Source organism: Carya illinoinensis, chromosome 15 (assembly GCF_018687715.1).
Source record: "Carya illinoinensis cultivar Pawnee chromosome 15, C.illinoinensisPawnee_v1, whole genome shotgun sequence".
Lineage (NCBI taxonomy): Eukaryota > Viridiplantae > Streptophyta > Magnoliopsida > Fagales > Juglandaceae > Carya > Carya illinoinensis.
Window position 1 is genome coordinate 17,203,488 of NC_056766.1, and position 17,198 is coordinate 17,220,685.

Consider the following 17,198-nt stretch of genomic DNA (forward strand, 5'->3'; position numbering starts at 1 on the left):
GGGGCTATTTCTTCTCCAGCCCATCATAGTCCTCCCAAGTTGCCTCGTCCCTTGATAATCCTTCCCACAAGATCAATGCTTGCCACACCCTTGGTCTCCCTCGGCCCCTTCGATGTAGCCTATATCCGAGCACTTCCTTTGGCTTCATAAGGATCCTTCCCTCTTGATCCACTGTGGGTAACTCCTCCCCAATGAGACTCGGATCTCCAACCTTCTTCTTGAGTAAGGAAACATGGAATACCGGGTGCAATTGTGAAGTTGGTAGAAGCTGAAGCTTGTATGCAACACTGCCCAGTTTCTCCAATACTCTATAAGGCCCATAGAACTTCTGGTTCAGCTTTGCACTCGCAGTTTTCCTCATGGTCTTCTGCCCGAATTGCCTAAGCTTCAAGTAGACATAGTCGCCTACTTTGAAGGACACAGCACGTCGTCCCTGATCATGGTACTTCTTCATTCGAGTTTGGGCCTTCTTGAGCTCTCTTTTAACTTTGGCCAGTACCTCATCCCTATCAATCAGCTCCTGCTCTACTTCATTATTACTGGCTGAGCCCTTTTCATAGCTGACCAAAAGTGGTGGTGATCTGCCATATACGACTTCAAAAGGGCTTTTCTCAATAGAAGAGTGATAAGAGGTGTTATACCAAAATTCTGCCCATGGAAGGTAATCTGCCCATCTCCTTTGCTCTTCATGACAGAAGCACCCCAAAGATTGTTCCAAAGTCCTGTTGACCACCTCAGATTGGCCATCTGTTTGTGGGTGATAGGAGGAACTCATCTTAAGCTTGCTGCCTTGCAATTCAAATAGTTGCCTCCAAAATGAACTCATAAAGACCCTGTCCCGATCCGATACTATGGTCCTTGGAAAACCATGCAGCTTAGTAATGTTGTTGACAAAGGCTTTAGCCACTGACTTGGTTGTATAAGGGTGATATAGAGGGATAAAGTCGGCATACTTGCTTAGTCGATCTACTACCATTAGAATCACTTCATGCCCTGCACTAATGGGTAGTCCCTCTATGAAATCCATTGCCAAGTCCTCCCAAATTCTGTTTGGAATTGGCAATGGTTGGAGAAGTCCCACTTCTGGCCTAGTGTCATACTTGGCCTTTTGACAGATGTCACAACTGGTCACAAGTCTCTTGACATCACCCTTGATTCCTTCCGAATGGAAGAAATGCTTCAATTGGATGTATGTTCTCAACCATCCAGAATGACCACCTTCCTTGCTGTTATGGAAATGATCTAGGATCTCATTCCTGAGATTGGGAACGTTCGGCTCATAAACATAGTTCTTGTAGAAGATCAGACCGTTTCTAACTTTGTAGTTTACAACCCCTTGCCCTTGGGCATCCAAGAGCTCAATGATCTCAAGTGCCCTTGCATCCAATCTGGTAGCCTCTCTGATCTTGTCCCATACTCGCCATTCTGCCCTGCTTAGTGCCAAGTTTGATGACTCCTCATCATCTCCCACTACCTCAAGTAGTTGGCTGCCTTCCCTGCGGCTTAAGGCAACCTTATTTTCCTTGCCCGGTTGATAGGCTATGTCATACTCAAAGCCTAGCAACTTGACAAGGAACTTCTGTTGTTTCGGGGTGACAATTTTCTGCTGCAATAGATGCCTTAAGGCCTGCTAGTCTGTGATGATGGTAAACTTGCGCCCCAAGAGGTATGGGCGCCACACCTTGACAGCATGCACCACTGCCAATAGCTCTCGGGCATAGGTACTCCATGCTTTCTTCATAGGCCCGAGTGCCTTAGAAATGAAGGCCAAAGGCCTTCGGTCTTGGACCAACACAGCCTCAATACCTTCACCGCTTGCATCTGTATAAACTTCAAACGGTGTCTCAAAATTAGGAAGTGCCAACACAGGTGTCTTGGTCATGGCTCGCTTCAGTTCTTCAAAGGCTTCCCTAGCCTCGGTTGTCCACTTGAAACTGTCCTTCTTGAGCATTGCTATGAGTGGCTTGGCTATGAGCCCATAGCCTTTGACAAACCTCCTGTAATAACCCGTGAGACCCAGAATCCTCTCAAGGCTGAGATGTCCTTGGGTAAAGGCCAATCCACGATGGCCTCTATCTTTTTGTGATCAACTTTCACACCATCTCCTGAGATAAAGTGGCCTAAGTACTCCAACTCCTTCTCCATGAAGGCACACTTGGTGGCTTTGATAAAGAAATGATGCTCCTCTAGAATTGTTAGCACCTTCTCCAAGTGTTGCTTATGCTCTTCGATGGCCTTAGAATAGACCAAAATGTCATCAAAGAAGACAAGCACAAACTTCCAGAGTAGTGGCTTGAAGATGCTATTCATTGCAGCCTGAAACGTTGATGGAGCATTGCACAAACCGAAAGGCATCACCAGATATTCATAATGGCCTGAGTGAGTCCTAAAGGCTGTCTTATGGATGTCTTCCTCATTCATTCGAATCTGATGGTAGCCGGCCCTTAAATCTAACTTTGAGAACACCGTAGCCCCATGTAGCTCATCTAACATCTCATCGACAGTGGGGATTGGAAATCTGTCCTTGACCGTGGCTTCATTCAAGGCCCTATAGTCCGTATAGAACCTCCATGTGCCATCCTTCTTCCTCACCAACAGCACTGGTGAAGAAAAGGGACTGGTATTAGGGTGGATTAGGCCACTCTTCAGCATCTCATCCACCTGCCGTTCAATCTCTCCCTTCTGAAAGTGGGCGTATCTATAGGGTGGCACGTTGATCGGCTTGGTTTCATCTACTAGTCGAATTCTGTGATCAAACTCTCTAGGAGGTGGAAGTGCAGTGGGCACCTCGAGAACCCCCCTGTGGGCTGCTAAGACAGGCTTGACTTCCTCAGGCAGTAGCTCTAAATCATCATGGGTGCCCTCCTGACCCTTGTTCTCAACTTGTCTCATTACATCCTCTTTGGCCACCACGATGGCGAAGCAATGTGCCCCACCTTTGCAAAGCTTCTCAAACATAATGGCTTCACATGACTTGATCTCCTTACGGGCAATGGTTGTCCACAATCGCTTCTTGGAGCCAAGTTTAAACTCCATGGTCATGTTGTGATAGTCATGGATGGCCCTGCCAAGGCTCTTCAACCAAGCATTCCCCAAGACTAAGTCAAGGCCGACCAAGGGCAGCACATGCAAGTCTACCATAATACGGACCCCCTGAACATTCATCTTCACTTCACGGATGAAGGCCTCACATTGCAGCTTTTCTCCACTTGCCACCTTTACTTCAAATGGGGGAATAGGACTCGGCTTAAGTCCAACCTTGCCCACAATGCCGGAATTAATGAAGTTGTGTGTGGAATCGCTATCCACTAGCAAAGTCACTTCATGCTTGCCCACCCATGCCATCAACCTCATGGACGTGGGTTTAGAAATGCCAGCCATGACATTCAATGATAGCTCAGCCTCATCTGGTGTGCCACTAGATTCGGTTTCCTCGGTTTCCTCCTCTTGGCTGGGTTCCTCTTGATTGCTTTCAGACTCATCATCACTTGACTCGTCCTCAAACATAAACAAGGCCTGAGCTGCCTTGCACTTGTGACCGGGGCCCCATTTGTCTCTGCACTTAAAACACAGCCCCTTCTTGATGCGCTCTTGCACCTCTTCACTGGATAGCTTCTTGATCTCCGGTCTCGATTTGGAGGTGGTGGCTGATGTGTCCCTTCCCTTCCAAGAGACCTTGGTTTGCACAGTCTTGAAAGACTTGCTCCCCATGTCTTTGGTTGGGCGCCGCTCACTAGAATGGCTCTCCTCAAGAATTTCAGCCATCTTCATCACCTCGGGTAGCCTTGTGGGTTGTCTAAGTTTGATTTCCTTGGCAAGCCAAGGTCTCAAACCATCAATGAATGTGCCTATCAAGGCTTCCTCTGACCAGCCCCTAACCATGATCTGTAGCTGCCTGAACTCCTCTATATAGTGCTGGACCTTGCCCTCTTGCCTTAGCTTAATAGAGAAGTGAGAACCTCTCTTGAACCTTCAAGCACGTGGCTGCTGTCAATGAAAGCACCAAATTGGTGATAGGGCCCTCGGTCGAGATCCTAGACACCAAGCTGCCGCGCCCCTTCTTGCTCCTCAATGACCGATGTGGGCTGCCACTTGCTTGACCGTGATGGTTATGGGTGGTGTTGGCTGAGTTCGTATGGTTGATCAGTGGCTAATGGTGGGCGAGATTCTAGTGACTGGGCGTGCATGCATGTGTAGGAGCTGAATCGTCAAGAACGGTTGTGAGTGGGATCAGGTGGTTAAGTGGCTGGCTGACCAAGTCAAGCACACGTGGCTCCTGCTGGTGGGTTGACCCAGTCAGGCACTAGGTGTCTCCTGATGGTGGCTGACCAAGTCAAGCACAGGTGTCACTTGCTTGGGGGGCTAACCAAGTCTCACACAGGTGTCTTCTGATGATGAGGCACACGTGGCTAAGGGTGGTTTAAGTGGGTTGGCCGAGTGGGTGCTGGTTTAAGGCATGGCCCATGGCCTCCTGCCTTGGAGTTTTGACACATTTCTATGTGGACATTTCTTGTAGCTTTCCACTACTAAAAAAGATTCTTGTATATATGTGGCCTCTTTCCCTCTCAATCTTATGTGCTGATCTGGTGCCTTGCCAGGAAATGGACTTGAGAAAAGTCTTTGGTGCCTTTCCAACCCCAAATCTAAATTTCTTTACCTTAAAATCAAATCCAACATGAACAACAAAATGAAGAACAAATCTGAAATCTTTATGATCATGAGATCATCACTGACTAAAAGCATTTACTATATTTTTAAAATTCTGATCAGACTTAGGGAATATATATACTTTTTAGTACTAATTGAACACTTTAAAATTTTTTTGAGTTCAATCATAAGAATCCTTTTAATTTATAATTCCACCCACCAAAAAAAAAAAAAATGTTAATTATGAGAGCCTTTATACACATGAGTTATTAACAGAATCATATCCCACCAAATTAGCCATTCCATGATCTTAGCATTTTATTATAATTGTAAATTATTTCATTCCTTTTATAATTGTTACCATAGAAAGACAAGGCATGTACTATATATTTTATATGATCCTACACTATAAATACACTTCAGAAATATTCAATTGAATTCTTGTGAGTTAACCACTCTATAGAGAGTTCTGAAAAACTTAACCACTCTAGAGAGAGTTATGGAAACATGTTGGCTTCTCTTTCCAGACTTGCTGCACTTTCATGGGGATCACAGTGCAAGACAGTTAGAGATGTGAACAAAACACTTCAGGAAAATAAACACGCATGTCATACTTCAATTTCCAACAGTTGTGTCGAACCTTTGATTAATTTTTTGAAGGATGCACATGAATTAACTGATGTAAAAGAACAGAGAGATGGACCAGAGGTGCTGTTGGTGATTTTGAGAAATAATAGGTGATAATTCTTTTGCATGGATAGTTTTTTTCTTCTTTTCTGCAGATTATAGCTTTGATTATGAGCCTGTATGGTTTCAAGGCATGAGGGTTTCCAGTTTTTCTTGAAATGAGAAAAATTGAAACTGAGTAGCATAGGATTGAAGATTATAAGGCATGCTACAAACGTATGGTTTCACATCAAGCAAAAGAGCCAGAATGATTAGATCAAAATAATATAACCTCCTCTAGAAAAATATATATATATCATTTTTTGGGGGCTTAAACTTTTAGGTTGGTGACTGGGAACTTATATGGAAGATATTCCAAGGATTTCCCAAATAGCTGTAGAAAGTACTAAATAGTAAATGAATTGCTAGTATATACAGGCAAAACATTTTTTTTCATCCTCTTAACTCTATTTCTGCTCCCACCCTTTGGTGGTGGTTGCTATGAGCATGAACCTATTTGTTCTTCTTTCTATTGTTCAGTATATTTTGGTGCATGAGAAATTCCTAGATCCTATGCTGATCAACTTTCTGCTGTTTCATGCAGCAGTGAAATGCTACTGCTTGATAAAGATGGGATTTACGTGTTGGCATCGTATATTGAAACTGGAATCACTGGAGAAGTCCTTGGTATCATAGAGATTTTGTCTTCCCAACCTGAATACAAGTCTATGATAGTGGCATCTGGTGTTCTTCCTTCCATTCTTAAAGTCCTCAATACCAAGACTGGGGACTTTCATAGTATTGCAATGAAGATACTGTGTAATTTGTCCTGCAATTGTGATATTGGATACCATATGGTGTATTTAGATTGCGGTCCAAAGCTGATTAAGTTATTGGGTGATCCAGATTTGGCACGGTTTTGCATTGAGATCATTAGGAACCTATGCAGTATAGAGGAGGTTAGGTTTGCAGTAGCTGAAACCAGCTCACGCATCAGTGACATTTCCCAAATACTCGAAACTGGAACAAAGGAGGAATAAGAACATGCTGCAGGTGTTCTTCTTTTTGTATGTCGTGCGCATGCTGATTTCTATCAACTGGTCATGAGAGACCCCATCATACAATCTTTAGTTGATTTGTCTCTCAATGGGAATTCCAGAGGTCAAATAATTGCCTCTTAATTTCTCCTCCTCTTGGAACATGTCAAAGATGATCTTGCAGAGTGTTCAATTCCTAAAACTGATCTGGCCCTGCTCGACGTCTCAAGCTCCTCCAGTAGCCAGTATGAAGATAAGAAATCACCTTTTGGGGCATTTCGGTTCTTCAGAAAGATTTTATCACTATATTTGTAATGCCCTATACCCAGAAAGGGTCGAAAAGTTAGCCCCTGTTACTGTAAGGTTCTTGATAGAACCTACTGCAACCCAACACAAGAACGCACGCAGGAAGCAACTACAATCACCAACAGAAAGTTTAACACTCAAGAATGTATGAACAAGATTCCATTGCAAATCTAGCAGAGAATCTTCGAGGGATCTTCAACCTCCAAGAATTGAAAACCTCCTACCAAAATGTTCAAGAACCATGCATGGTCACTTATGCTTATATATACTCGCAGAAGTGAAGTAAGAAATATCAAACACACCATTTTAATCCCAAAATGCAAACTACAAACAATTAAATGCAACCACATGAATTACAACAGATTGCAAAACGCGTCGTTTCATTAATTATCTCCATCAAAATGCATTGTTTTCTTCAAAATTTGTTGTTTCACTTATTCCTTTCATATAGTTAATTCCTTTATCCTCTCTTCCACAACACTTAGTATTAGCTACATTCTTCTTCCTCATCTCTTCACCTCTTCAAGCCTTTCCCAAGGCACCCATGACAGTTACCTAAAATAAGCTCCAATAACACAAATATATATACTTTAGAGACTCTATAAAAATATTAACTTATTTGTTCAATACAAATATCTGTGTTCCTCTACATGGACACCAAAGAAATACTTTAATAAAAATAAATTAAAAACTCCACAAAGACTTGCAAATATCCACGACTCAGAATATTAAAATAACATCAAATAATAAATCTACTAAATAGGAGTCTTCAATAAATACTTGTATCATGTGGCACTTATTCATCAAACCTTACTAACACTTCCTCCTCTTGATTTTCAGTTGAACCATCAAAATTATTTGAAAAATATTGTAGAGATAGGGTATGAGTTATCAATAATTTAGTAAGTAGAAAACATCTAGTATGTAAATATGAGCATTTACAAAATTCAAAATACAGAACAAAATATTTTTATTTCCAGAATATAGAATCAAAACATGTTATCAAAAATATCAAAGCGAAAGTTTCGAAAATGTTCTTATTCAAAATTCCTTTGGCATTGCATAATTGAAACATTTAATCAAAAATAGAATTTCATGTTTAACCCCGGTGTTAGGATTGTGCAAACCCTGATAGCCAACTGAGCAGAAACAAAGTGTGAAATCTTCCTTTATTCATTCTCAGAGTTTCGAGTGTGCACACAGGAAATACCATGCAGAAAACCACTTTACTTTCAAAGTGAGTGCACTAGAAACAGAAAGATTGGTACCAACCTGAACAGAGGTCACAGTTTTACACCCATGGTAAGGTTGGAATAGAATAGAAACAAAATGTCATGACATAGGTTTTCAAAAGTCACATTATATCATATCAGATTATAGAACATATTCAGAATACAACAAAATTGGATCATAATCATAGAGCTATGCACAAATTTTCATATTCGATCTTTACACAATTCATAAACAGAATACCAAAAATTAGCTCATGTCAATACCAGTTATGACCAAAAATACTTTTCTCTTTCATACAGATTTCATGAGTAATATAGAAGAAATAAATGAGGTTGTTTTCACATTTCATTTCAAAACAAACATGCATATTTTCAAAATCAATCTCGTTTCATTTTTTTTTTAATGCAAAGTCTAATATAAAAACCCCGCTTACTTGGATTTTTTAGCTTTTCAGAATTTTCCCAAACTAGTGTCGAACAAATATTAATTGTCCCCTATAAAATAGTCACTTAACTTTCATAAATTTTCAATCAAATACATATTTCGATACTTAAACCTAAAATACTAAAGTAACCTATTTTTCTATAATTCTCGTAACTAAAATATTTTCACTTTCCAAATTCATCAATATCCACTTAATATTCACTTAATCTAATTCTAAGTCAATCACAAGTCTATTTAAAAAAATCAAGCCCAGCCCTATTAAGTATTAGAACAGATGGTGTAACCAAATATTACCAAGTCCAAAATGATTTAGGGTCAAGTCTAACTCAATAACACATATGTTTACTTCATAAATATTTAAGATAACCCAACTTCTGTTAAGCCCATTACGTAAACAAGGCCCATTTGGTCTAAGGTAACCCCAGCCCAATTAATATAAAACACAAGTTTGCATTTATTATGCATTACAGAAGACTATACAACCAAGAAAAAAAAAACAAGCGATGTTTTGGATGAATAACACAGAGTCACCAGGGGCACCATGCTACAGAACTCACCGTGAGGGCAGCAATGAAGCAGTGACAAGGTGGCTGGGAGTGGTGGTAAAGGATGGGGAGGGGGGAGGGAAAGGGAACTGTTATTCACGATGGGTGGGGGGGGGGGGGAGAGAGAGAGAGAGAGAGAGAGAGGGAGAGAGAGAGAGAGAGAGAGTAACGCCCTGGTTCCGAAGGGGTCAGAGAATTACTACCTTCCACTTATAAACTTATCTCTCATCAAATCTAAAATCTTCAAAGACTTTGAAAACAATAAGCCATATCATATTTTCTACAATTAACGAATAATGATGTCCATGTAGTCATTTCCATAAATAACATAAATCAAAGGGCCCACAATTTCCCATTAGTCCCAACAAAAATAACTGAAAAATCCTTAAGTCTTACTAAGTCCAAAAATAATAACAAATCTAAGGAATAATAGAAAGTCCTTCTATTATCAGTACCCTAAAGTATTCAATACTCTATCCCCATCATCTGAACCATCCACATTCACATTCACAAATTTCTATTCTTGATCCTTAGCTGAACCATCCACATCATCTGAAAAATATTTGGAGATAAGGGGGTGAGTTATCAACAACTCAATAAACAAAGCACATATATTAGTGTGTACAATATGAGCATTTTCATAAAGTTTCATATGCAGGATAAAGAATCATTTAATTTTTGTGTGCAAATCTCAAAGCATGTTATTAGGAAAGAAAAACAGAGCAACATTTCAATCTTTTCATTTTCAGAATAAAACAACTATTCATAAACAAAAACACTTTGGCATAACATAACTAAACATTCTCATCTTATCATATCATATCATATCAAATACCATGTTTAACTCGTGGTAGGGTTGTGTTATCCCCAGTGGCCAAACTAGGCAGTATCATATTGTGAAACTTTTCCTTTTTCAATCTCGAAGCCTCGAGTGTGCACACAGGAAAGAACACATAAAGACCACTTTGTTTCCAAAGTAGTTGCACTTATATCATATCGTGTTGGTACCAAACATATCACGTGAACCAGTATCATCATATCAGAACCATATTCAAAATCAGAATAATAACAAATAAGTATGCCAAAAGTTTTTCATATTCATATCATATTAAAACACGTGCTGAATGCATTCATATAATTTTCTAATGATCAATAATATATCCAAAACATTTCATAAAACATGTATAAAAAACTCAATTTTCATATTCGTTCTTTTGCACATTTCATAAACATGTCAAATATTGCTCATGTCTATACTATTCATGTCAAAAATCATTTTTCTCTTTCATATAGATTTTTCATGAGTGAATACAAAACACATATATTGAGGTTGTTTTCATGTTGCCTTTTAAAAACATAATAATGCCCATTTTACAAACCAACCTCAATTCATTTCTTTCTTTTTATGTAAATCTAGCATAGGAACCCGCTTACCTGACTCCTACAGTGTATTATCTATGCCTTGAATTCGACCTCTATTAGTCTCGCCACCTATTCAAAAAATAAATATACACTAAGTGTTAAAGACCAAAAATCACCACTTCAATCTAATTAATTAAAACCCATAATTCCAAATCATATTTCAGCACATTAATGCAACTCAAGGAACCACAAAAAAACCTGGTCCGCCCACACTTCAAATAAACCAATTTCAAAACTATCCTATACATCCACCAACCAACATCAAACTCAATTAATCAAAATATCCACACCAGCACAGTAGCCCATATCTCAACACAACCACCAACTCAACCAAATAAGCAAAACACACATCAAGTTTTTCTTCATTCACAACTTCACAAAAATGTCCAAAACTTCTTAATTTCTAATCCACACCCATCAATATTCTCTACTGTTTATACCCAAACAAAAACCAGCAACTCAAATGAAAAATACACTCAAATTGCAGCACTTAAAACTCAAGGAAAAAAAAAATAGCAGAAGCACGTGTTGCACATAAATTAAAAAAAATAACTTTATAGAAAGGAAAAAAAAATACAAGGGAAAGATGAAACTGAGTGGTAACTGAAAAGAAGAGAGAAAAAAGAAAGAAAGAAAAAAAAAAAAACAGATTTAGAGAGATTACCAACATGTGTAGTGGATGACGAAACCAAACTTTGAAAGTTGGAAACTCTTAGAATTGGAGCAAGATAAAAAAAAATTAGGGGAAACGAAAGCGCAAGAGAGGGAGAGAGAGAGTCTGATGAGAGTGAAAATTTGGAAAAAAGAATGAGGGAAAACAAAAAGGGATGCCGTTGAGAAAACAAGGAGATGGGAGAGTGAAGTGCGGAAGCCAAAAACTAAGAGAGAGAGAAAGAGAAAAGGGGAAACCATACATCATATCAGGGAGGAGAAATCGAGGGAGAAGAAACTGTAAAAGTGAAAAGAAAATCTTACCAAAACTATGCCAAAATATGGTCTTAAGGGTTGGGCTACTCTCTAAACTGGCCTCGGGCCTGGGCTTTACATCCTCCCCCCTTTATAAAAATTCCATCCTTAGAATTTACTAAAAGTTCTCAAGGCTCCTGACAAAAATTCATGGGTGTTTATCTCACATCTCTTCTTCAAGTTCCCAAGAAGCTTCATTTGCAGCGTGATTATTTCACAACACCTTTACCAAAGGAACTGTTCGAGCCTATAACACATGTGCTTTCTTTTCTAAAATTCGCACTGGTTCTTCAGCATAAGTCATATCTTCCTGAATCTGCAGTGGCTCATAATCAATAATGTGGCTGGGGTCGAGGACATATTTCCTCAACATGGACACATGGAATACATTATGCACCCCCGCAAGTGAAGGTGGGAGTGTTACTCTATAAGCCACCGGCCCAACCCGATCCAGAATCTCAAAGGCCCCAATATATCTTGGGCTCAACTTGCCCTTTTTTCCAAATCTCATAACTCCTTTCATTGGTGCTATCCTCAAAAACACTTTGTTCCCGACCTCAAATTCTAACTCACGTCGGCGATTATCAGCATAACTCTTTCGCCGTCTTTGAACTGCGTTAATTATGAACCTGTATGGTCTCAAGGCATGAGGCTTTCCAGTTTTTCTTGAAATGAGAAAAACTGAAACAGAGTAGCATAGGATTGAAGATTATAACGCATGCTATAAACGTATGGTTTCACATCAACCAAAAGAGCCATAATAATTAGATCAAAATAATATAACCTACTCTAGAAAATATATATATATATATATATATATATATATATCATTTCTTGGGGGCTTAAACTTTTAGGTAGGTAACTGGGAACTTTTATGAAAGATATTCCATGGATTTCCCAAACAATTGTAGAAAGTACTAAATATTAAATGAATTGCTAGTATATACAGGCAAAACATTTTTTCATCCTCTTAACTCTATTTCTACTCCCACCCTTGGTGGTGGTTGCTATGAGCATGAACCTGTTTGTTCTTCTTTCTATTGTTCAGTATATTTTGGTGCATGAGAAATTACTAGATCCTATGCTGATCAACTTTCTGCTGTTTCATGCAGCAGTGAAATGCTACTGCTTGATAAAGATGTGATTTACGTGTTGGCATCATCGTATATTGAAACTGAAATCACTGGAGAAGTCCTTGGTATCATAGAGATTTTGTCTTCCCAACCTGAATACAAGTCTATGATAGTGGCATCTGGTGTTCTTCCTTCCATTCTTAAAGTCCTCAATACCAAGACTTGGGACTTTCATAGTATTGCAATGAAGATACTGTGTAATTTGTTCTGCAATTGTGATATTGGATACCATATGGTGTTTTGGACTGCATTCCAAAGCTGATTTAGTTATTAGGCGATCCAGATCTGGCACAGTTTTGCATTGGGATCATTAGGAACCTATGCAGTATAGAGGAGGTTAGGATTGTAGTAGCTGAAAGCAGCTCATGCATCAGTGACATTTCCCAAATACTCGAAAGTAGAACAAAGGAGGAACAAGAACATGTTGCAGGTGTTCTTCTTTTTGTATGTCGTGAGCATGCTGACTTCTGTCAACTGGTCATGAGAGACACCATCATACAATCTTTGGTCGATTTGTCTCTCAATGGGAATTCCAGAGGTCAAATAATTTCCTCTAAATTACTCCACCACTCTGCCGTAGGCAATCAACTACTCCAATTTTTTTGGCTTAGATCCAATATAGGATTGCAAGTACCCTTCCACACGCTTATTCAATGCCTCAGCTTGACCATTAGATTGAGGATGGTAAACTGAGCTAAAGGCCAAAATAGTACCCTATATCTTAAATAATTCCCTCCAAAAGAGGTTAGTAAAAACCACATCTCTATCAGGCCCAATTGTCTTAGATAAGCCATGGAGTCTGAATAAACTAGCATAGAAAACCTTAGCTACCTAATTGGTTGTGTAAGGATGAGACATTGGAAAAAAGTAGCCAAACTTAATCAATCTATAAATCATAGTCAGAATCACTGTCATACCATTTGAGCTTGGAAGGCCTTCAATAAAATCTATGGCAATGTCAAGCCAAGGAGTTTGCGGGACAAGTAATGGTTGAATTAACCCTATAACAACCAGCTCCTTCTTTCTCTTATAGTTACGAGCCTCGTTCTACATGACGAGTCTCGATGGCGTATTTTAAAATATGCCAAGTGGATTTTTAAAGCAAGTTTAGTATTTTAAAGCTTACGAATATTTTTTAAATGTTCCAGAAATATTTATATAAAATATTTTCAATGTTATCAAACTAAGCTTGTTTTTAAATAACACAATTATAATATTTTTGAAGAGCTCCAAAAATATTATAATTGTGAAAAATTATTTAATTTAATTGATTTTAGTCATTTAAAAATATTACGAGATTTAAATTATGTTGAAAATTCTAAATTAATTTAAATAGTTTTATTCTCTTTAAGTATTTAATCCAGGCCCTTCATCGTTTTAATTCTCAGTGTTTTCAATTAAATAAATATTTATACATTTTCAAATCAGTATTTAAGCTCACCGTTAGATCGTTTTGAAGATCCCAAGATGAAGGGTCTGGATTAAATACCAAGGGCCCTAGCTTTTTCCCACCGCTTTTTCTCTTTCCCTCTCTCTCCTCTTTCTCTCTCCAGCTCAACATACAGCCCATCTCTCCCTTTACCATGGCCTTCCCTCTTCTAGACCAGCTCCACCGCCGGCCACCTTTAGTCACCTCCACCATCGGTAGCTCCCCCTTACATTGGTGAGTTCAACCCCACTGGTAGTGAGTCCCACGGCAACCTCCCTCTCCTCCTACGATAGCTCATCTGAATGGGTCTCAAAACCCATTCTCCTCCTTTGCGCCGCCATGCGTGGCCAATTGAGCCACCGAACACCTTCATCGTCTCCACCACCTCATGAGCTTCACCCCATGGTCTTCCTTTCCCCCCATCTCTCTCCCTCTCCGTTGTACCACCTCTCCATCACACGAGGCCTTCACAAGGGTTTACCAGCCTTGCACTGTCGTACACGGCTACTGATCCCACCACACCACCACCAACGGCCTCCCTTGACCACCACGACCTTCCCTAGCAATTCCCATGCCCAACCAAAGTCCCCATCTCTCTCACTCTCCCCCACCCTCTCACAGCCTCTCCTTCACCTCACGGCCAGATCTGCCGCTGTGACCCACTCTAATACCTCTACCAAACCTTTCCCCACTCAGATATGCACTCATAGGCATCTCTAGTAGCCCAAAAAGCCACTGTATGCGGTTTAACCGCGACGTACAACTCTTCCGATGCCTTTGATTGTGACGGGCAGGGAGCACGCACTGGTTATCCCATCGATGGTATAACCCTCTATCCCTCTTTATAATATTAAATGTTAGTTGATAAGTTGTGGACTGTACTATTAGTATTGTGGAGTTTGTTTTGAATTGTGGCTGTGTAGTAAAGTGTTGGGTGTAATTGTGTAGTATTGTGGACTGTGCTGTGAAGTATAAATGTGAGGTGTGTCGTAGTTATGGTGTGGCATAGTGTGAAGGGAATACCCGTGGCGTGTGCTTCATGTCGTGTAGCGACGCATCGAGTGGTGTGCATCGTGGTAATACATGATATAGCAAAGAGAGTACACATGATGCGTATTCCATGTTGTGTAGAGATGCACCATATGGTATGTCGTGAAAAAAAGGATGGTTGCATAGTAGAGGAGCGTAGAGCGTATTGGGTAACATCGGGAACTGTGGTGTCCTGAAATAGCAGTGATGTGGCCTGTAATCCGAGGTGATAGGTGTCGCCTTGTAGTTGACTCATGGCTTAGTGTATGTGTGAAGTGATGTGATAGTGTAAGAGTAGCACAGCGGAAGCATAACAAGTGTTGTGATGTAACTCGAGATTTGTCTTGAGCTACGTGACGTGAAGGAGATGTAGGGGTGAATGGAGCCCTGTCTTGTAAGTGTTAGGATGAACTTATAAAAGGGGCTGGGAAATAGGAAGGTTCTGCTGACTGGGATTGAATAGAAGTTGGTATTGGAGTATGGAGCTTGTTTATACAAGTGGTCGTTCATTGGACTATAAGTTGATCATAGGTGATAAATGGTAAAGTACATGTGCATCTGGTGAGACACGTGTACTAGACGGATTTACCATATATAATGAGTAATCCGTCCTAAGCATGCTTACAACATGTTTAAGCCTTGAAGTTGGTTTAAAGTCATGTGACATGTATGGTTGGGAATGAAGATTGAGTATGGGCTAGGAAGCATGAAAGTAGTATTGGGTATGTTGTCTTGGATCGGGATGCATGACTTATTTGGTTTGAGTCAGGCATCAGAATAAGGTTAATAGAAGAGTAAGATGAAGATTTTAACGTCTTAACCCCAAGGTGAAACATGGAGGTAATGATGGTAAATGGACTCCAAAGGTTTTAGCATAGTAAATAGCATGTAAGAATCCAGGGATGGACGAAGAGTGATCCAAGTGAAGCGAAGTTTTATTTCTAATATAGTTACTTATGCATTAGATAGAGAATGACGCTGAGGTTATGTGTATGCATGTAGGTTGCCATCTGACATGCACATGAATGGACTGCATGGAATGAGTATGGCATGAAGTCCAGGTAAGTATTCATACTCTTCTAGAGTTTTCTAAATAAACGAAAATGAAAAATGAAATAATTTTCCTTTATGATGCTTTACAAAATGACACGAAACATGTTTTAGGAAAGAATGCTAAGTATAAGTTTACAAGGATAAGTATGTAATGGCCCTCCTTAGCAGCCCCTCTTTAAGAACCCAAGTATGTAAGTGTATGCATGTGAATGAATGCTATACGTGATAAGTACTGGATGTATTTTCATGAAAAGAAATATCAATGTTTATGTCTTATGTTTTAAACGATGAGAATAAAGTGTTTTAAATTGCCCTTATGAACTAATGATTTAAAGGATGCATGAACTGATATTTTAAACGATGCCATGAAAGATGATGTTTAAGCCCATGCTTTTAAATGACTTTTATCAATGAACGGACTGAAGGACTGAAAGAACTGTAAAGAACTAAAATGAATGAAAGGACTGAATGGTTAATGTATGAAAACACGTAATAGCCATGACTAAATGAACGGATGATGGTACAAAAGGATTGGATTGGGTAGATTGCAATGTCGGGTAAGTAGTACTGGTAGTACACCCAGTGCTGCACCCTAATGGAATGGATTCCTAACCTGTGGCCACAGGCAGAATCAAGTCTAAAAAGCCGCTAACCCTCATACACGGGGCATAACAGTGTACAACGGCCAATAAAAGTGATAAGAAAGAATGTATGCATGTTAAGAAAAGACGTATGCATAATAAGACTCTTTAAGAAATGAAGGCAGCGAGGTGTGAAGAACTTTTTATGAGAAGAAAACCCTTTTAAAAGAAAAACCCCACCTCGCAACGTTTTAAAATGAATTGAATGTCTATGTATGATATGTATGGCGTGATGAATGCATGACTAAAAGCCTATGTTATTATATTTTAATTGTATGAAGTAATGCTTACGAGTCATCGACTCATTTTAGTTTTTATGTATGCCCTCCCAGGGACAAGATGAGCATTTAGCGTCAGGATAGACGCGGTCCAAGGGGAAGAGCGCGAAAGCCTTGGCACAACGTTTTGTACGAGAGACTTAAATTTAAAATTTTAATGTTTTCCACTGTAACCTTTTAAATTAAGAAACATGTTTTATTTATAAACATGGAGTTTTTGTATCCTGGCATGGAAGGAAAAGAAATTTGAAAATGAACTATAATTCCTATCTATCTTCTTAAAACCATTTTTTAAAGGATCCAGCATAATGATGGGCATTACAAACCTTGCTAGCAGCACAGTCGTGTGCTTGTTCATCTGACAAATCT

At 39.5% G+C, this 17,198-nt stretch overlaps 2 protein-coding genes across 2 annotated transcripts; both read right to left on the minus strand.

Moving 5' to 3' along the window:
* Positions 1–1,968: 1,968 nt before the first annotated feature.
* Positions 1,969–3,882, minus strand: LOC122296711. Its single transcript, XM_043106512.1, has one exon. The coding sequence runs from the start codon at positions 3,880–3,882 to the stop codon at positions 1,969–1,971; it is 1,914 nt and encodes a 637-aa protein (XP_042962446.1).
* A 7,631-nt stretch (positions 3,883–11,513) lies between these two features.
* Positions 11,514–12,537, minus strand: LOC122296712. The gene is made up of 2 exons (XM_043106513.1): positions 12,492–12,537; positions 11,514–11,947 (listed from the first exon to the last, which is right to left on the minus strand). The coding sequence occupies exons 1-2, from the start codon at positions 12,535–12,537 to the stop codon at positions 11,514–11,516; spliced, it is 480 nt and encodes a 159-aa protein (XP_042962447.1).
* Positions 12,538–17,198: the final 4,661 nt, after the last annotated feature.

Bases quoted from the DNA above. Each gene is read 5' to 3' on its own strand.
- LOC122296711 (XM_043106512.1), bottom strand. From the start codon at position 3,882: ATGGTTAGGGGCTGGTCAGAGGAAGCCTTGATAGGCACATTCATTGAT.
- LOC122296712 (XM_043106513.1), bottom strand. From the start codon at position 12,537: ATGGAAGGAAGAACACCAGATGCCACTATCATAGACTTGTATTCAG. The intron at 11,948-12,491 runs GTTGGGAAGACA...ACTCTGTTTCAG, and splicing joins TATCATAGACTTGTATTCAG to TTTTTCTCATTTCAAGAAAA.